The 19,616-nt window shown below is 58.1% G+C and overlaps 1 protein-coding gene across 2 annotated transcripts in view; it reads left to right on the top strand.

Moving 5' to 3' along the window:
- Positions 1 to 2,635: 2,635 nt before the first annotated feature.
- Positions 2,636 to 19,616, top strand: part of SARDH (sarcosine dehydrogenase) — a 63,296-nt gene continuing 46,315 nt past the window's right edge. The window contains exons 1-9 of one of the 2 annotated variants that reach the window (XM_082612217.1): positions 2,636 to 2,720; positions 3,259 to 3,430; positions 4,019 to 4,377; positions 5,524 to 5,702; positions 7,160 to 7,339; positions 8,041 to 8,164; positions 8,356 to 8,456; positions 16,543 to 16,647; positions 17,822 to 17,951. In XM_082612217.1, the coding sequence (XP_082468343.1) occupies positions 4,047 to 4,377; positions 5,524 to 5,702; positions 7,160 to 7,339; positions 8,041 to 8,164; positions 8,356 to 8,456; positions 16,543 to 16,647; positions 17,822 to 17,951 (1,150 nt within the window). In that variant the 5' untranslated portion in view covers positions 2,636 to 2,720; positions 3,259 to 3,430; positions 4,019 to 4,046. The remainder of the gene's footprint in view (positions 2,721 to 3,258; positions 3,431 to 4,018; positions 4,378 to 5,523; positions 5,703 to 7,159; positions 7,340 to 8,040; positions 8,165 to 8,355; positions 8,457 to 16,542; positions 16,648 to 17,821; positions 17,952 to 19,616) is intronic. The other variant, XM_082612216.1, reaches the window with a different exon arrangement.

Below are 19,616 nucleotides of genomic sequence, written 5' to 3'. Positions count from 1 at the left end.
CAGAGGAGGTGTCTCAAGGCCCGTAATAACATGCAGAGAAACTCACAAAAATTCCCTGAAACTGACAGTGCAGGGGTTATAGTTCCTGCTTCCCAGATGGGGAAAGAGGCTTCTAGAGGGGAGACAAGCCCAGATGGCACAGCAGCCTGGCAGCAGGACCCTGGTCCAGGGTCCCTAGATGGAGCCTGCCCACCTCCTGACCTGTGGCCCTCTTCCAGACCCAAGCAGCACCCAATCGATGACAAATCCTACAACGCTGACCCACAGGCAAGCCCAGCCCTCCAGCCACCACCCCTCGTCCAAAGTCCAGGGGGACTGTGCTGCCCGCTTGCTTGGGACAATTTTGCAACAGCTGCTTGTCTTTGAGCAGAGGGCAAAGGGAGGTCTGGGCTGCCTTGGCTGCGGTCCTGGGGCTGCAGTGGCTACTGTGTCCCTCGCCTGGGCACCCCGTGTCTACGGGTCTGAGGAGGTCATGCTCCTTCCTAGCCCCCTCTGACCTGTCCTTCACCCCACCCAGGGAGGGCAGCCCTGCCTCAGGCTGCAAGGCCAAGCCTGCCATCTGCTGAGTGACCAGGCTGCTGTCCTCTCTGCCCTGGACCCCAGCACTGCCCCAGGAAGCCTTGTGCTGGTGGAGCCAGCCTTCCTCCAGAGGGGCCGGGGGGCGGGGAGTGACAGTCTCTGTCCCCATGATGGGGACTGACAATGGCGACAGCACATAGGCCAGAGCCCCCCGCCACCTCCTCCGAGATGGCCTCCTGGGTTTCTGCTGGAAAGACGGACAGCTTGTTCAGGACAACCCCCAACACAGCCGGCCTCGTGGCCGCCTCGCCCCTCCCTGCCTCCATCTTCTTCCTGGACCCTGAGGCCCTCAAGGGCAGGGAATGGGTCCTAGTTGCCTCTGGGTCTCCCTGCAGTTCTTTGCATACAGTAGGTGCTCAGTAAATGTACAGGGCAGACAAATTGGCAGCAAGACAGTTGGACAGCTCAGTGGGAATAAGAACACACGTATTTGTTTGTATTAATCACAGCAGTATCGTGCCTATATCACTCCCTGTATTAGCAGCTGGCATTACCATTTTGTTCACTGACAGAAATTTAAATACTTTCTTTGACCCCGTGGGAGGAGGAGGTCCTCTTTTATAGCAGCACCTGTTCTGATTCTTTGCACCTTCAGAAGTGGATGTACTTACTCGTTCCAGACCTCCTCTGGGCATCTTCTGCCTGAGCACAAACCAGACGCCCTAGACCTAGCTTGAGGCCCCACTCCGTCTGTCTGACTGCAGGCTTGGTCTGGCTCCCCCACTAGCTTGCTGTGTGACCCGAGGCAAGCTGGCTCCCCTCTCTGGGCCCTGGTGCCCCCAACAGTCAAACGGAGGCAGGCATCCCTGCCCTGGGAAGCTGGTCGCTGTGAAGTGGAAAAGCCAGAGGCTCACGGATGTCTCGCCCAGAAACAGAAGGATTTGGGAGCTCTGGAGGGCAGACAGGTCAGGAGCGCTGTCCAGGGCTGGTGGCGCGGGCAACCCAGACTTCCTGACCTGCCTCTGAGGGCAGTGAGCGCCCCTTCCCTGGGGGTGAGCAGCTGAGGCTGGACAGGAAGCTCTGTGCTAAGGCCCTGGATCACCCACCAAGGAGCCCCAGCCCCGGCGCGACGCTGCTGCTGACCCAGCACCTTCTGCCCACCTGGCCGTGCTAAGCTCCCTTCTGGCACGGCGAGCATGGCGGGCACAGGCAGGCAGGGGTGCACGGGTTCACCTGCAGAACCCTGTGACCCCTGTTTTAGGGAGGAGGGGGAGAGGTCACTTGCCCCGGCGCTGCTGCCCTCAGAACTGCCCGCTTGGCTGTGCCAGGCCCGCCTCCTAGAAGCCTGGCGGTGGGCGGTGCATCCTGCCCCAGCCAAGGGTGGGGGTGGGGTGGGGGCTGGCAGCGCCTCCAGGGGCGGGGCCAGCAGGGGGAGGGCAGGGTTGGCCCCGGGTTCCTGCTTGGCTGTTGCTGGGAGGAAGGAGACGGCAGTGCTGCAGCCACTGGGCCCGGCACTGGCAGGCCACTCGGGGCCAAGGGGCAGTGGCCGGCCGGAGGCACAGCCCTCGGGAGGGCAGGGCCCAGGCCCTTCCCTGGGCCGGCGGGGTGGGGACAGGCCCAGAGCTGGCTGGGCACGACCGTGGGACACTTTGTGGGCGGCCAGGGGGCCTGGGCACCCTCCCAGCCCTCCTCCCGCTGAGGCCTGTGCCTGGACCTTCCCTCCATACCCCCCACCCCCGGCCCCGTCATCCTACCGCCTGCGGGGAGGGCTTCTCTGGGCCGCCCCGCTTAACAGCACGAGGCCAAGCCCGTCTGTCTGACCCCGAACCCTGGCAATGAATGGCCAGGCTGCGGACTCGGGTGGGAGAGAGTTGGAGAGGGCAGAAGAGCAGATCAGTGTGGAAGCAGCTGCCCGGGAGGGAGGGCACTGGGCTGCCCGTGCAGGGGCCGTGCCCCCTCCACCCCCGGCCTGGGTGGGAGAACGGGACTAGCCATGGGCCGGGAAGGGGCACGCGGCAGCCCCCGCGTTGGCGCAGGGGGAGGGAGGAAGGAGTCTGGGTCGGAGGCCGGGGGCGGGGGAGGGGGGGGCAGACGCCCGGCCTTGGAAAGGCTTCCCGGGCACCCACGTGACGCCGAGTTTCTGACAGTAGGTCCTCACTGTGGGCGACTCCTGGAAGGTTCAGGAAATCCAAGGACGAAAGGTAAGTGCAGACACGAGCCGGGCTGCACCTCCGCTGGAGCGGGGCAGAGCTGACAGAGGGACTGGGGTGCCCGGCCCCAGCCTCCAACCCCCCACCCCGAAGCCCCTCAGATCACCGCTGCCTGCTCCCTCCTCCGCCCCTACCCCCTGGGGGGGGTCTCTGTGGTGAGGGCAGGGCAGCCCTGACCGACCTGAGAGCCCGGGTGCCTGCGGAGGAGCGGACGTGGTGTGGTGGGCAGTGCCCACCTGTGAGGGCGGGTGCCCCCCAGCCTCTCCTCCCCCAGACCAGGCCCCGAGGTGTCTGCGGACTGGGGGTTTGGGAGGGGGCGGGACAGCCAGCAGGCTTGGCCGCACGGCGGCCCTGTGACCTTGGTCACCTTGGCGGGCCTCCTTGGGTCTCAGTCTGACCCCCTCCGTGAAATGGGGACAACAGTCATCTTGACTTCCGAGCAGAGAGAACGCGTGTTCCCGGCTTGCCATGTGGCACATGCTTGGAAATGGAAGTGGTCTTAATTAACTGGCTAATTGATGTCAATCAGGGCTATTAACGCAGGTGCGGGACCCACCTCAGTACCTCAACCACAGCCAAAACCCTCTTACCTTTCCTGCTGATCCCACACGTGGGCCCAGGAGCCTCTCTGAGGTGTCCTTTCCTCTCTGTGTTCCTCCCCTCTGGGGAGACAGCTCTTCTGCGTCCTGTCTCCTTAGAAGGTGGGTCCCCGTCACAGTTTTCTTCTTATAATTATGAGGCTCTTCTAACTGGGGAGGGATGCCAGGTGAGCCCTGCAGGCTACTGGGAGGCCACCGAGGAGGAGGGAGGCTGGTCACCCATCCTCCGAGTCCCTACCTGGATTCGAGATGACCCAAGGGAGCAGGGGGCCTGGACCCCACTGCCTTGCTCACCTTCTGCCTCGGGTCCCAAAGGGCTGTGGAGCCAACGTGGCAGAAATAACTTCTGTCTGGGGTTGAGACGGGAGTTGCCCCAGAGGGCGTGTTGGGTACAGGCTGGAGGGTTGGGTGTCCCTGCCCCAGGCTCCCCGCCACCCACCCTGTGGCCCTGCAGCCCTGCAGCCCTTCCCCGCCACGCACACTGCCCCCCTTTTGCCCCCACCGTGGTCTCCCCTGGACCCAGCCAGAGCCTGAAGCGTATGAGGCCCTCAGTACACGTGGACAAATGCACGGTGCACACATGACGTGGGTGGGTGGCAGGAGGACGGCCAGAAGGTGACAGCGCAGGAGCCCTGGGTCTCACTTGCACAGAGCCCTCTGTGCCCCAGGCAGCCCCGACTCTCTCCCCAGCTCCCTGTGGTGCTCAAGCCGAGTCCCCATGGCCTTGCTGAGCCGAGCCCTGCGTGTGGCCGCCACCTGTCCTCGCCGGAGCCCTGCCCAGGGCCTGGGGCTGCGACTCCTGACCAGCGGGGCCCGGCCCACCCCTGAGAAGAGCGTGCCCTACCAGCAGACCCTGAAAGAGGCACGGGACCCCTGGGCAGGTGCCCAGGGCCCAAGCCGGCCCCTGCCCAGCACAGCCAATGTAGTGATCATCGGTGGGGGCAGCTTGGGCTGCCAGACCCTCTACCACCTGGCCAAGCTGGGCATGAGTGGGGCAGTGCTACTGGAGCGGGAGCGGCTGACCTCCGGGACCACCTGGCACACGGCGGGTAGGGGCTTGGGCACAAGCGGGGGCGGGAGGGACTGGACTCAGCCAGGGGCCAGCTCTGGGTTGGCACCCGGAGGCCTGTTAGAGGCAGCTGAGCTGGAGGGGGAGGACACGGGGAAAAGATGCGGGGTCCTTCTGAGGGTGAGCCTGCGTGCCCCCTGAGTCTCTGAAGAGCTGCGGAGGGGAGGAGGGAGCAGACGCTGACTGTGGGGTCCTGGAGGGCAGAGCTGAGACCAGAGCTGGGAGCCCAGGCAGCTGTCCATTCAAAGAGCAGAAGCCCTTCCCCTGGACGGAGCCACCCGGGAGGAGGGCCGTCCACGGGGTGTAGAGGATGGACGGGGAAGGGACCATCAGGGGTGATGCAGAGCGGGGTCCTCCATGGGCACCATGATTCTCAGCCAACTAACCAGCGGGCCTATAGTAAAAGCACCTACTGTGTGCATGTCCCCAGGGCAGCCAACCTTCTGCCTTAACCCTGCGTTAAGTTTGCCAGGCTCTGTGGGGAAAACACTCCCACTTTGGCCAATGTGAGCGTGATGTCGCTGGATGTGGAGCTGGGAAGAGGTTCAGGCATCCCGTGTCTTGAGGGCTGACACAGCCGGCCCTGCACGCCACTGCCCCTGCCTACCCACCGTCCTGTCTCGGCTGTGCCCACACAGCCTCTCCCCCACGGCTCCCTCTCCCCTGGCCTCCCACTCCCCAAACTCTGCTCGGAAGGGAGCAGCTTTGCTGGTGAAGAGGCTGCCTTTGGACTTCAGTCAGTCCTGGGCTGGGGTCCCGGCCCCATCATCACCCGTCCTGTGATCCTGGGCACAGAACCGTTTGGTGCCACCTTAATTTCACTATAAAATGGTCATGCCTGCCTCCCAGGACTGCTCTGTCCCCCGGTGATGGGCTCAGTACACAGCAGGTGCTCCATAAATGGGAGCCTTGGGGATTGTCACGCTCCGAGCTGCCCACGGGCGATGTCCCGGAACTCAGTTTGACCCTGTCACTTCCCGCTTGTCAGCCTCTCGGGGCTCTCCATGGCCTGCAGAGACGCTCCCCGCCCACTGCCTGGTCCTCAGGAGCCCTGACCTGCTGGGAGGAGCCGGGGTGCAGCACCGCAGTGCTGGGGCTGATGGCGCCCCGCCCTTCCCCCTGCCAGGCCTGCTGTGGCAGCTGCGGCCCAGCGACGTGGAGGTGGAGCTTCTGGCCCACACGAGGCGCGTGGTGAGCCGCGACCTGGAGGAGGAGACGGGGCTGCACACGGGCTGGATCCAGAACGGGGGCCTGTTCATCGCGTCCAACCGGCAGCGTCTGGATGAGTACAAGAGGCTCATGTCGGTGGGTGCACCCCTGCCAGGGCGGGAACTCATGTCCTGGGTGCACTGCCGCCCGGGCGAGCCAGTCGTGTTGGTGTGTGCCCCCCTGCCGGTGGTGGGTGGGGCAGCGTAGCACAGGGAAGGAGCCCCGACAGATCTGGGTTCAAGCCCTGGTGCTGCCCTTGCTGGCCGGGCCACCTGGGCCAAGCGGCGTTGCCTCTGAGCCTTGGCAAACTCACCTTTAAAATGGGACCGTGTTGCGCAGCACCGTTTGCCGAGCCTCAAGGCAGGAGAGGCCCGATAAAAGGGAGTTATCAGCAGGCACGGTGCTCACAGGAGTCGGGATGAATGATGAGAAACTGCGCTACCCAGGAGGAAGGAGCACCCTTCTCCCGGCACCGCCGACGGGGCTGAGGGAACGCCACTGTGGGCGGGACGGCAGAGAAAGCCTTCCGCTGTGGAAGGCCCTCTGCTGGGGTGGAGGGTTGATTCCTCACCCAGAGCAGCCAGGCCCGGACCCCAAATTCCAGGGCGTGGCTGAGACTGGCTCCTCCAGCAGTTCATTCCTTATTGAGCACCAACTGAAGAGCGGCTCAGGGCCCAGCGAGCAGAGCGGCCTGTGTGGGTAGCAGAGGTACCTTGTCACAGGGATGCCGAGTTCCTCTGGGTGCCCAGGCGGAAGCAGCGGCACCTGGCTTCATTAGAACGGGCCGGGTCTCTGGGGTTAGGAGGTGGCATCATTCTGCCTACTTCCCTCACCTCTTCCCCCCGCCTTGCTCACTCATCAGCTGGGATGGAGGCTCCAAAGGTGCCCAGGCAACCTTTCAGCTCAGGTGCTGAGGTCTCTGCAGCTTTTCAATCCCACTGCTCGGAGAGAGAATCTGATTGGCTCAGCTCATCTCTAGTTGGGCGGAGCCTGTCCTGATGGATGTATGTCTGGGGGCAGTTGATTGGCTGCCCTTGGGCCAATCAAATGCGTCGGGGGTGTGGTCTGTCACAGCCCGGGGCCTGGGACAGAGGACTGCAGCGGTGTCTCTCGTCTGGGGAGCTGGTCTGACCATCAAACCTGGTGGAAGCTCAAAATATCAGACCTATGGGGATTATTTTTATTTATGTTATATAGTAAATCCTTATGTGCCAGGGACTGGTCTAAGCTCTTTAAAGGTGTCAACCACATAAACCATGATCACCCCCATTCCCCCAGGTGACGTTAGCAACTTGCCCCAGGTCACATGGCTCATGTTAGAGCTGGATGGGGGAGGCGGGAGGGCCCCAGAGCCTGCTTCCGAGCACTACCCGGGCTCCTTACTCTTCCTCGGAGCTGGCCCGAGGGATGGGGGCCGCTGGGGCACGGTGGCCGGCTAAGGGTTCCTGGGGGACACAGGGTCCGAACTGACCCTTGGAGGCCCAGACGGGGAGGAGAGTGGCCACGGGGGTCTGCTCCCCGAGGGCTCAGTTACTTTCCTCTGGGTCCCCCAGTTGGGCAAGGCCTATGGCGTGGAGTCCCACGTGCTGAGCCCGGCAGAGACCAAGGCACTGTATCCGCTGATGAACGTGGATGACCTCTACGGGACCCTGTACGTGCCGCATGACGGCACCATGGACCCCGCCGGCACCTGTACCGCCCTCACCAGGGCCGCCGCTGCCCGGGGAGCGCAGGTACAATGGCCTTCCGGCCCTGGGTCCCCTGCTTCCAGCCCACCCCTCCTGCCTAAGAACCCCAAGACCAGAAGGCAAGAGAACACGTGCCGTTCTCTCTGCTCCACATAGGACCTGAGCCTCTAATCCGATCCTGCAGAGGCCGGCCGGCCTCAGGTTTGTCCCCCATGTCAGCTCTCCTCCCTTCCCCGAGGTCTGGCCCTGCTGGAAGAGTGAACCCGCCCCAAATCTCTTCTTGTAATTTTTATCTTCTTTTGTCTCGAATACACACGTAGTTGTAGGAAAGATTAGAAAAGACAAATAAGCAAGAAAGAAGAAATGAAGATCACCCCAAGGTAACCAATGTTGACATTGTAGTTTTACTGCAAGTAATTTTCTATAAAGATGTATATGTAAATCAAATGGAGCCAAACTGCACTGTATGTGACCTTTTTACCGCAAGCATCTATCAGTCAAATGAGCCCTCCTTTTCTTTTTTTTCAAAAAAAGCCTCTGTCTGGGGGGACAAGTTTTCCAAGTCAAGGAACACGTGGAGTTAGTTTCCACCCTGTGGTCACCCCATTTCCCAAGTGGGGTCACATGAAGCCTGCCTGAGCAGAAGCAGGTGTCCCGGGTACCGCCTGGGCTGGCGGTAGGAGAGGGTAGGTGGTCAGTGCTCAGAGCGCCCACATGGCTTTGGAAGCAGCTCTTCTCGCTCCCAGGTCATCGAGAACTGCCCGGTGACCGGCATCAGTGTGCGGACGGATGATTTTGGGGTGCGGCGGGTCGAGGCTGTGGAGACAGAACACGGCTCCATCCAGACGCCCTGCGTGGTCAACTGTGCAGGTGGGAACACGTTTCTTCGGGGCTCCCGAGTGGCCACCCTGGCTGCTCCCTAAACCTGGCCTTTCTTAGGGGTGGGGGCCCAGGCGTGACCTGGGGAGTCACTGGCATGGCAGACAGGCCTGCAGAGCCGCCCAGCTGGCTGGCCCCCGCCAGGTGCCAGCAGAGCTGAGCTGTCTATGCTCTGCCTGCAGGAGTGTGGGCAGGCGCCGTGGGCCGGATGGCTGGCGTCAAGGTCCCGCTGGTGGCCATGCACCATGCCTACGTCGTCACCGAGCGCATTGAAGGGATCCAGGTGAGTAGATGGCCCCAGGCACCAAGTGGGTGGTGCAGGGACCTGGCTGTGAAGCCCAACACTTGTAGCTTCCTTCATCACCCTGAGCGTCAGTGGCCTCATCTGTGAAATGGGACTCCTCAGGACTGGAGGTTTTGGGAGGCCTGAGAATGAAATGAAGTAGCACAGGCATAACCCGAGGGTCCTGACCCCCTTTGCCTTCGGAGCATGGCTTCTCATTGATGCCCAAGCCCGTCCTGCGTGGTGCTGCCAGTCTGGCTTTTGCCATGTTCTGTGCCCCAGGTGTTTCTGGGAACCTCTGAATGTTCGCATGCTCCCAGATGTGCTCTGGGTGCCAGTCTCAGAGAACATTGATCCCCGGCCCTCAGAACCTCCCAGGGAGCCCTGGAGACACCTCTGACAGAGGAGGCGGCAGGGGGGAGGGGAGCTGTGCGCCCCCTGCCCTCTCCCCTCTCCTCCCTTTCTGTCTCCCCTCTCCTCCCTTTCTTTTTTTCTTTCTTTCTTTTTTTTTTTTTGCGGTACGCGGGCCTCTCACTGCTGTGGCCTCTCCCGTTGCGGAGCACAGGCTCCGGACGCGCAGGCTCAGCGGCCATGGCTCACGGGCCCAGCCGCTCCGTGGCATGTGGGATCTTCCCAGACTGGGGCTCAAACCCGTGTCCCCTGCATCGGCAGGCGGACTCTCAACCACTGCGCCACCAGGGAAGCCCTCTCCTCCCTTTCTGTCTCCCCTCTCCTGTGCTGGTGGCTGGTGGCTTCCCGTCCCCTTGTCACTGACCACTCCTCTTGCCCTCCAGCCTTGTCTCTCTCCCTCCCTCCCTCCATCCATTATCCCTCCACTCCTTTCCTTCCCTCTGTTCCTCTTGCCGTCCCTCCATCCGTTCACCCCTCCTCCGATCCCTCCCTCCCTCCAGCCCTTCATCCATCCATTGGTTCATCTATTTATCCATCCATCCATCTGTCCGTCCTTCCTCTCATGTGTCCATCCAGCCATCACCCCCTCTACCCATCCATCTCTCCCTTCACCCATTCCTCCGTCATCCATCCGTTTATTCATCCATCTAACCCTCCCTCCCCACCCCTCTCTGCATCAAACATCGACTGGATAAGCTCTGTGCTCCAAGCCCTCATCTAGAAACTGGGACTATAACAGGCGTAAGAACCTAGTTCTTGCCCAGGTGAGCTGGGGGAAGGCTACAAACAAGTAAAGATATTATTTATTTTAAAGCAGGCTGACAGGGGCTCCCAGGGGGCGAGCACAGGGGCTATAGGGACTCCCAGCCTATGGACCAGGGAGGTGCCCTGGCGGAGGCCGCGTCTGAAGGGTCTTCTGAGGCATCTGAAGGGTGGCAGAGAAAGAACGAGGGGGAGAAGGGGAGGACGCAGAGCATGGCAGCCGGGGAACTGCAGGCCGTTCAGAGACGCAGGCCTGAGGGTGTGGGTGTGGGGAGAGTGTGAGAGACCAGGCTGACCTCGTTTAGGGTCAGGCTCCAGCAAAGAGGGTCCTGGGAGCCTCGTCGCTGCCCTGCACAAGCCTGGCTTCCCTCTGGTCACCAGGCTGGCCGCTGGGTGGACCCAGTGGTGGAGGGGTGAGGGGAACTGGCACGGGGCCGGGGTCTCCACTGCTCTTGCCCCCCGACACACACACACAAGGTTCCGCCGTTCGTGGGAGAGTTTAATACAATCCAGCTCATTCCTCCCGAGGGCTGCTGTGTGCACTCCGGGTGGGGCTCTGGGGAAAGAGGCATCACTGCAGCTGTTGGTGTGAAGAGTCCCTGGCCCTGGCTCTGTGGGAAATATCCCCCGTGGCCGCCAGGGGTCGCCCTCAGGCCGCAGTGGGCTCTCGGGGGCTGGGCTAAAGCTGGGGACACGCTGGGGGCAGAGCTGGGCTGTGTCCATCCACAGAGCCCAAGACTGGGGTCTCAGTCTCTCTGTGTCCTGATGCACATGATGCCCAGCTTTGAGGCAGCTTTCCGGGAGAAGCAGGGCAGAGTGGCCCCAGGGACCCGCACCCTGAATTTTAAGGTCAGAGCCAAGTTGGGGTTATTTATGTTACTCACAAAGAGTGCCCCCACCCAGCAGCCTGTGTGTTCTGGGAACCCCAGGCTGCGCTCCAGGAAAGGGCCACCAGCCCCAGAAACTCTGAGACTTTGGTAGGAGAAAAGAGGAGATCTGGGGCTGGGGGCCAACTTCCCCATGCTCCCCTCCACATGGGGGGTCTGGGAGGCCAGCCCCTCCTGAGGCCACACCTGGGCAGCCTGAACCTGGGAGAAGAGCAGGCCTCTGACCCTGACCTCCCACGTGGTCTGATGCCATGGTGGGTCAGAAAAGAAGCTCCTTTAGGCCAAGGCAGCTCCTGTAGTCAGGACTCTGGGGCTCATGCTGGGAGGCCCCGGACACTTGGGCCTGTCTTCGGCTGCTCAGGAGGCTCCCTGGGTTGACAGTCTTGCAGCAGGACACCGACTGCCCAGATCTGGGCCTCATGGTGTTGGCCCCAGGCTGGCCACTGAGGGCTCAGGGCTTTGCCACCTGGACCACATGCCCTTTATCTTTCTTTATGGGTGGCCAGAGGGCTGTGCTGCCCTAGGGACCCCAGTTCTGAGAAGCCATCCCAGTCCTGGGTCCTAGCCGAATGCTGCCCCCAGCTCCTCTGAGACCTTGTCCTTTTCCTCTCTGGGCCTGGCCTCTGCGTCTGTCAAACGTGGTGGCCCAGATGCTCCCTCATGGTCTGGCATCCCCACTGTCTTCGACCCACTTTTGCAGAAACTGCTCTGTTGGGGCACAGAGCAATGGGAGAGGGCCCATGCTCAGGGTCTGCATCCCAACTCCCCCATTACCCAGCCAGGTGAGTCAAGGTGCCACCTGAGCCTCAGTTTCCTTCTCTGCAAAACGGGTAAAAATGGTAGCTACCTCTTAGGGCTGTGCTGAGGGAGGAACCGAGTGATGGGCTGAAGGGCTGAGCACAGTGCCTGGCACATAGCAGGTGCTCATTAGGTGAGGACCACGATGACCATAACTAAGGGCATGGGATGGCCCAGCCAGCTGGTGCTTCAGAGGGAGAGAGCAGGGAAGGCTGGAGCCATCGGGCGGGCTTCCTGGAGGAAGCAGCTGACAAGATTTGGATGGGGATGGGGCCAGGAGAAGCAGATGGAAGGAACGGGCTGAGATTAGGAGGCAGAGACACCAGTGGAATTGGCGTTACACCTATAGGGTGGGCTTCCGGAGGGAGGAAGCAGTGAGGGTACCCTTGGGGCTGAGCCTTGTGGCTGAGCTGAGCCTGTGCTGGCCACTCTGGGGCAGCTGGGGCCTTGCACGGCAGGGAGATGGGGACACTGATCCTGCTGGACCAAAGCCAGGGGCTCCCCTGGCCACCAGGTGTCCCCGCTGTCCTGCTCTGTGGAGCGCTGGCATTCTGTTGGTTTTGTTTTTAGAGCAGTAGTGACAGCAGAGGCGATGATATCTCCATTGTTATTCCTGAAGTGCTGGGCTACTGAGAACTTCCCGTGCACCTCTGGCAACCAGCGCAGATGTCCTTAGCCCAGCTCTGCAGAGGAGCCAGGCGACTGGGAGACTCTGGAGGAGCAGGAGGGGCGTCTGCCGGTGTGTCCTCGAAGGCGGGGCGGAGGGGTCGCATCAGATGTGTCCATCTCCAGGGCAGGGGCACCGGAGAGCAGGGTTGAGAGGAAGCAGTTCCCCCAGTGCTGAGGGCCCCCGTGGGGGAGGGCCTCTTCCCACTCCGCTCACTTTCTAAAATGCTTTGGTTTTGTTTATCCGTTCACGTATTGGTTAAATCAGTAGTCAGTATAACAATGAGAACATTGTTAACTCCTGAGCAAATAGTGTCCAACTTTTCGTGTTTCCTGGAGTTATTAATAGCTTTTTTCTGGTTGTTCAGTTTCCTATGTAGCTGTGACTAATTCTTTATTCCTATCTATCTATCCATCTGTCTATCTATCTATCATCTATCTATCTCTATCATCTATCATCTATCTCTATCATCTATCCATCTATCTCTATCATCTATCTATCTCTATCATCTATCTATATCTATCTATCTATCTATCTATCTCTATCATCTAGCTGTCGTTTATCTATCTATCTAACATTATCTTAGTCCTTAAAACCCCATACACATTATCAGTCCCCATTTCCCACCCCACCCTCAACTCAGGTAGTCACTAGTCTATTTTCTGTCTCTATGGATTTTCCTATTTTGGACTTTGAATGAAATGGAATCATACCATTTGTGGCCTTTATGTCTGGCTTCTTTCACTCTGCATGACATTGTCAAGGTTCATCCATGGGGTACATGTAGCAGAATTTCATTCCTTTTTATGGCTGAATAATTTACTCTTGTAAACCACAATTTATTTATACATTCATCTGTTGATGGACATATGGGTTGTTTTCACTTTTTGGCTATTGTGAATAATGCTGCAGTGAACACTCATGTACAAGGTTTTGTGTGGACATATGTTTTCCTTTCTCTTGGGTGGAAGTGGAATTGCTGAGTCATAGAGTAACTCTATGTTTAACTTTTGGAGGAACTGTCAGACTGTTTTCCAAGGAAGTGGGCTGTTTTACATTCTCATGAACAGCGTATGAAGGTTCTGACTTCTCCACATTCTCAGCAGTATTTGTTATTGTCTCTCTTTTTGATTCTAGCCATCGTAGTGGGTGTGAAGTGGTATCTTGTGGCTTGAGTTGCATTTCCCTAATGGGTGATGATGCTGAGTGTCTTTTCATGTGCCTGTTGGCCATATGTATATCTTCTTTGGGGAAACCTCTGTTCAGATACTTTGCTCATTTTTAATTGGATTGTCATTCTATTGAACTATAAGAGTTCATATATTCTGGATACAAATTCCTCATCAGATTTATGAATTGCAAATATTTTCACCCATTTTGTGGGTTATCTTTTCACTCTCTTGTTGGTATTGTTGGCAGCGCAAAAGTTCTTAATTTTGATGAAGTAATTTCAACCTATGTAATTTTTTCTTTTGTCCCTTGTGCTTGTGGTACCATATTTAAGAAGGCATTTCCTAAACCAGGCCACAGAGATTTATTCCCGTATTTTCTTCTAAGAATTTTATAGTCTTAGCTCTTATAATACATTTGGAATTAAATTTTGTGTGTGGCATGAGGAAGGGGTCCAACTTCGTGCTTTTTTTTTTTTTTTTTTGCGGTACGGGGGCCTCTCACTGTTGTGGCCTCTCCCGTTGCGGAGCACAGGCTCCAGACACGCAGGCTCAGCAACCATGGCTCACGGGCCCAGCCGCTTCGCGGCACATGGGATCCTCCCGGACCGGGGCACGAACCCGTGTCTCCTGCATCGGCAGGCAGACTCTCAACCACTGCGCCACCAGGGAAGCTCCAACTTCATGCTTTTGCAGGCGGCTATTCATGTGTTCCGGCACCATTTGCTGAAGATTATCCTTTTCCCCATTGAATTGCCTTGGCATCCTTGTGGAAAATCAATTGACCATAAGTGTGAGAGTTTATTTCTGGACTCTCAATTCTATTCTGTTGATCTATATATGTCTATCCTTATGTTTGTACCACTCTGTCTTGATTATATTAACCTTGTAGTAAGTTTTGAAATCAGAAGTGTAAGTCCTCCGTGTTTGTTCTTCTCTTTTAAGATTGCTTTGAATATTCTGGGTCCCTTGCACTTCCATATGAATTTTAGGATCAGCTTGTCAACTTCTGCCAAGAAGCCAGCTGAGATTTTGGTGGGAGCTGTGTTGAATCTGTAGATCAGTTTTGGGGGTACTGTCATCCTAGCAATAGTAAGTCTTCATTTTGTAAACTTGAGAGGTCTTTCCATGATTTACATCTTCTTTAATGTCTTTCGAAGACATTTTCTAGTTTTTAGAGTACAAGTTTCGCACTTCTTTTGTTAAGTTTATTTGTAAGCATTTTATTATTTTTGATATCGTAAACCGAATTATTTTCCTAATTTCATTTTTGATTGTTCACTGCTGGTATATAGAAATACAGTGGTTTTTGTCTGTTTGTTGTATATTGACCTCGTATCCTGCAACCTTGTTGAACTATTTTATAAGTTATAATAGTTTTTAGTGGGGTTGTTAGGATTTTCTCTATGTAAGGTCATGTCATCTGCACATAGAGATACTTTTACTTTTTTCCCTCTGGATGCCTTTAATTACTCTTTCTCGCCTGATTCCTGCCCTGGCCAGGACCTCCTGTACAATGTTGAATCGCAGTGGTGACAGTGGACCTCCTTCTCTTGGCCTGGTCTTAGAGGAAAAACTGCAAATAAGTATGCATTTGCTGTGGGTGTTTCTCAGATCCTCTTTATCAGGAAGTTCCCGTCTATTCCTAGACATTGGGTGTTTTTATCATGGAAGTGTTTTATCTGTCAAACGCTTTTTTTTGCATCTATTGAAATAATTAGTGGTTTTTGTCCTTTATCGATAATGGTATATTACACAGATTTTCAGATGTTAAACCAACCTTGCATTCCCGGGATAAATCCCATTTGGTCATGGTATATAATCCTTTTTCTATGTTGCTGGATTCAGTTTCCTAGTATTTTGTCAAGGCTATTTGCATCTATATTCATAACTGTCACAATTTTCCCCCAAACATCTCAACAGATCTGTCAAACACCTATCAGGAATATTTTCTGCATACTCATACATGGCAGAGAAATCACATAAAGTCTGTAAGTCCCATTCCCCTCCCCTGAAGGAGTCCTCCCGCTGCCTTCTGATCTTCTCCATCAGCCTCTGATCAGCTGTTACCCTGGGACCTTCCTCACCCATCTTCTGTTTGGATCTGCTGCTCTCTGGATCCATGGCATGGTCTCTGGCCACTTACTGAGAAGGGTAACTGGAAAGGAAACGTTTTTGTGGACGTGAATGTCTGAAGAAAATCTTTATTCTTTCTTACAGTCGGTTGATGAATTGACTGGGTCAAGAATTCTGTATTTAAAATCGTCTTTCAGAAGTTTGAGGACTTTGCTCCAGGTCTTCAGCCTCCAGGAATGCTGTTTCTTTGTTTAGGACTCACCTGTTCACCTGATGTTCCATCCTGATGTGGCCTTGGTGCAGGCCTGGTCCAGTCCCAGGGCTTGGTGGGCACTTGTGGGCCCTTCAATACTGAGATTCACGATTTTCAGTCAGAGAAATCATCTTGGAGTTTTGCTTTGACTTTCCTTCTACTCCATTTTCTCTTCCTGGAACCCCTGTAAGGTGGACGTCAGACCTTCAGGATTGACCTTCTAATTTTCTTATTTTTTCCCTTTCCTGATTTCCATGCCTTAATCTGTTTTAGCCTAATATCTGGAAGATGTCCTTGGCCTTATCCAGTCCTTCTGTCGAATGCCCTTCTCTTTGGTGAGGGTCCTCCATGTCAGCGTCCGGAGTCTTCCCCAGACCACTCAGTGTCTCCACAGAAGACTCTCCAATCTGTTGTTGAAGGGGGATGGCAGCCCCCTCCTCACCTCCCTGGAGCCTGGAGCCCCTGGGGACCCATTTCTCCAGAGACAGACCTCAGGGCCCCTGCAGGGTAGGGCCAGGCCCTGGGCTGCGCGCGGCGGGGATGGAACGGATCTGGGTCCAATTGCTTTGAAGAGACCCTAGTCCAACTTCCTGTTCACGTACACGCACATACTCTCTCTCACACTCACACACACGTGCACACTCACACACATGCGTGCGTGCACACATACACGCTCGGCCCACCGCCCCCTGCAGAGGGACCTGGGGTTGCCCTAGGCTAGGTCTTTGCAGCTTGGAGGGGACTGGACAGAGGCTGGCAAACGGTCTCCCCTCCCCCAGCCCTGAGCTAAGGCACCGGCCCTCCGCCATCCACTCTGCACCCTCCAGTGTTGGTTGAGATCCCCCGTCTGCTGTGTTCTGTGGGTTAGCCTTTTTTCTTCCCTCCCTCCCTCCTTCCATCTTTGCTGCTATTTTATGGGGTTTCAATGGGGTGGTTTGTCCACTGAGTGACCCGAGGCCCCAGGTCCACCCTGTCCTCAGGGTCCTACAACGGGGAGGTGGCACCGTGGGCCCAGCTTGGGTCTGTGACCCTGACCCCGAGGCCCCTGTGCTCCACCTTGCAGAACATGCCCAATGTCCGCGACCACGATGCCTCCATCTACCTCCGCCTCCAAGGGGACGCCTTGTCCGTGGGCGGCTACGAGGCCAACCCCATCTTCTGGGAGGAGGTGAGACACCAGGGCTCGAGGGAGGGGTCGGGGCTGAGTCTCAGCGTGGAGGAGCCTTCTTCCGGAGACTGTCCCCCCAGAGCTCCCCCGACCCTGGGTGCTTAGCTGGGAAATGGCAGGTCCCCCATCCCACAAGGTCAAGCCCATTTTTTCCAACCCCTGAAGAACCTGGCACACAGGCAGATCCAGACTCGGGGCAGGTGGAGGGCTTGCCTCAAAACATCAATCGTCAGAGGCTGCAAAGTGTGAAATAATGAGTTTAGAAGATTATGAAAGCATCGAAGCCCTCTGTCCATCAACAAACAATCCCATGCCCTCCCCCGCCCCCCGTGGTTGCAGCTGTATCTATCTCCCTCCGGCCTGGGCTGCTCTCCTGGCAGCTCCAGGGGTTCATGCAGGGCCAGCGGCCCCCTCAGCACCCCCAGCCCCCTCGAGCATGTACGGACCACCCCAGCTCCCGTACTCATGCATTTAGTCTACACATTGAACAGCAAAATGAGTCCTTTCAGCCAGATACTGTTTAACTTTGGGGAGAAAGAGGGAGACCAAGATAAGAGCCCCTGTCCCCAGAGGCCTCTATTCTGGTGGGGAGACGCACAGTAAATAAGCAAAGAAGTAATGCAATTTGGGATGGTGGTCTGTGCCCTGAGTGAAGTTAGCAGGTTAAGGATAAACCTAGCGAGACTGGCGTGGAAGGATGTCCTTCGGACTGTGGTCGGGCAGGGCTCCCTGAGGAACTGACATGGAGCAGAGAGCCCTGCAGACAGAAGGCAGGGGAGGGGCTGCCCCAGGTGGCGGTGAAGGCCCTGAGGTCAGATCAGGCTTTCTTTTCCCGAAGACCCGAAGGAAGGTCAGCGTGGCTGTGGGTTGGTGGTAGACGTGGGCAGGGTCTGCTCACACAGGGCCAATCTGACTTAGGTGAATGGGGTGAAGGAGGGCGGGAAGCAGGTCAACTGGGCAGAGGCCAGGGCAACAATCAAGGGCAGAGCAGGTGGGCCTGGGTCGGGGCGGGAAGGGGGAGCAGGCGGGCCGCTGGGGGGTCGGGGGAGGGGAGACACACTGAGGGGACCAGCCCAGCGCTGTCACCACCTGATCAAGAGGCTGGCCAGGCCCTGCCTGGCTCTCACTCCCGTGGGGCGCTGTCACAGGGCAGGTTCCCTGCCCGCCTCCCCAGGTGTCGGACAAGTTTGCCTTTGGCCTCTTCGACCTGGACTGGGATGTGTTCACCCAGCACATTGAAGGCGCCATCAACCGGGTCCCCGTGCTGGAGAAAACGGGGATTAAGTCCACAGTCTGCGGCCCAGGTGAGTGGGGGGGCCTGGAGCTGGGGGTGGGCTGCCCCCTGAGGCTGGCCTGCGCCGGGCGCGCGCCGGCCACCCCTCCGCCCTGGGCCTCGGGTGCTGCGCTTGCTCTTCTCTGCGGGCAAAAGACGTGAGCTCGGTGAGGGCAGACGTTCGCCCACAGGCACACAGCCAGGCGTCCTCCCGCCCACCCCGGCGCGAGCCCCTCCCGAGGTCCCGCCGGGCTCAGTCCCTGCTTGACTTGTCCCTGGAACTTGGTGTTTTCATCCGTAAGATGGGATGAGCCCCCTCCCAGCGCCTGGTGAGGCTGAGCAAGGAGAGGAGGGCCAAGCTCCTTCCTGATGCCGTTCTCACAGGCCTGCAGACCCCCGTTCCAGGTCAGCCTCACCCCCTTTGCCCTCTGCCCTCGGCAGCCAGGCCAGCAGGGCCGCATGCCCACACAGCATGGAAAGGCCCAAGCCGGTGCCTCCCCTCTGGCCCCTGGGAAAGCTGAGCTGCAGGAAGCTGGAGGGAAAGGGGGAGAACAGAGTGGCTCGGCTTCCAATGCCCCCCTTGGGTATGCATGGTGCAGCCCCTGACCCTGCCCGGCCGGCCGGTGCTCACGGGGATCGAACACCAGGCGGGGCGGACTCGGACCCCCAGCACTGACGCGTTTGGCCAAGGCCACTAGTTTATTGTTCAGGGCCTGCCGGCCAGGCTAGACTTTGGACATTCAAACTGATGTGACTTGTCCCAGCACGGGTCACTCACAGCTCAACACGGAGAGGTGACCGCTCGACGATGGAGCCTGAGAGAGGGCCATCCTGGGGTTGCCCAGGGAGCTCAGGGACCCCAGGGTGGGGGAGACCCAAACACACTGAGTGAGTGTCTAAAAGGCTGTGTGCAGATGGAGAAAGTTCTAGAATAGGATTCAAGCCTGGGGCAACGTCAGAGGGGACGTGGTGTGAAGGAGCTCACACAGCATCCGCCCAGCCCCTTCTGCTGGCTGAGCGCCTGCCTCGTGCCCGGGCACGTGGGGAGCGCAGCGGGGGAGCCTGTGTGGGAGGCTGGGCGGAGCTCCTAAAGCGGGAGCCCAACGGGGAGGGCTCGGGGCAGGGGGGCAGCAGGTTCCCGTGTGACGGCACTGGGGTGCAGGGGTGAGGCTGCTGGCCTGGGGTCCTGGCAGACGGTGGCCTCTGGGCGTAGAGGGGCCCAAGCTGGCCCTGGGGCCCAGATGTTTCAGCTGTGGGGCTGAGGGCAGGAGGTACAGGGGTGGGGGGAGCAGGGTGGACCACCCAGAGGGTGCCGTGGGGGGCTGCGGGGCCAGAGTTCCGGGCGGGCGAGACACGCCGCCCCATGCTGGTTCCAGCAGAATCACGTGGGCATCCCCCCTCCCTCCTGCACGGACGGGATCTCTTTAATCCTCAAGAAAGGCAAGAAACGAGTAGGATGCGCCTACCTAGGGGTGGAGAGAGGTTCCGAAAGACACAGTTGCCCAAAGAGGAAACTTTGTGTCTGAGGCTCTGAGTTCCTTGAGCCTCGGTGTCCGCATCTGTGAAATGGGTGACAGGCGGAGTGAGGTGAGGAAGCCACACAAGGCTCAGGCCAGCAAAAGGATGCCACTGGCCGGCCGGCAAAGCCATTCCTACAGGCCGAGCAGGGAGTGAGGGGCAGGCCAGGCCAGGGGAG

Source organism: Mesoplodon mirus, assembly GCF_964341445.2.
Source record: "Mesoplodon mirus genome assembly, chromosome: 1".
In the NCBI taxonomy this organism is placed as follows: domain Eukaryota; kingdom Metazoa; phylum Chordata; class Mammalia; order Artiodactyla; family Ziphiidae; genus Mesoplodon; species Mesoplodon mirus.
The sequence above is the reverse complement of the archived record's forward strand: the minus strand, read 5'-3'. Positions and strand labels throughout refer to the sequence as shown.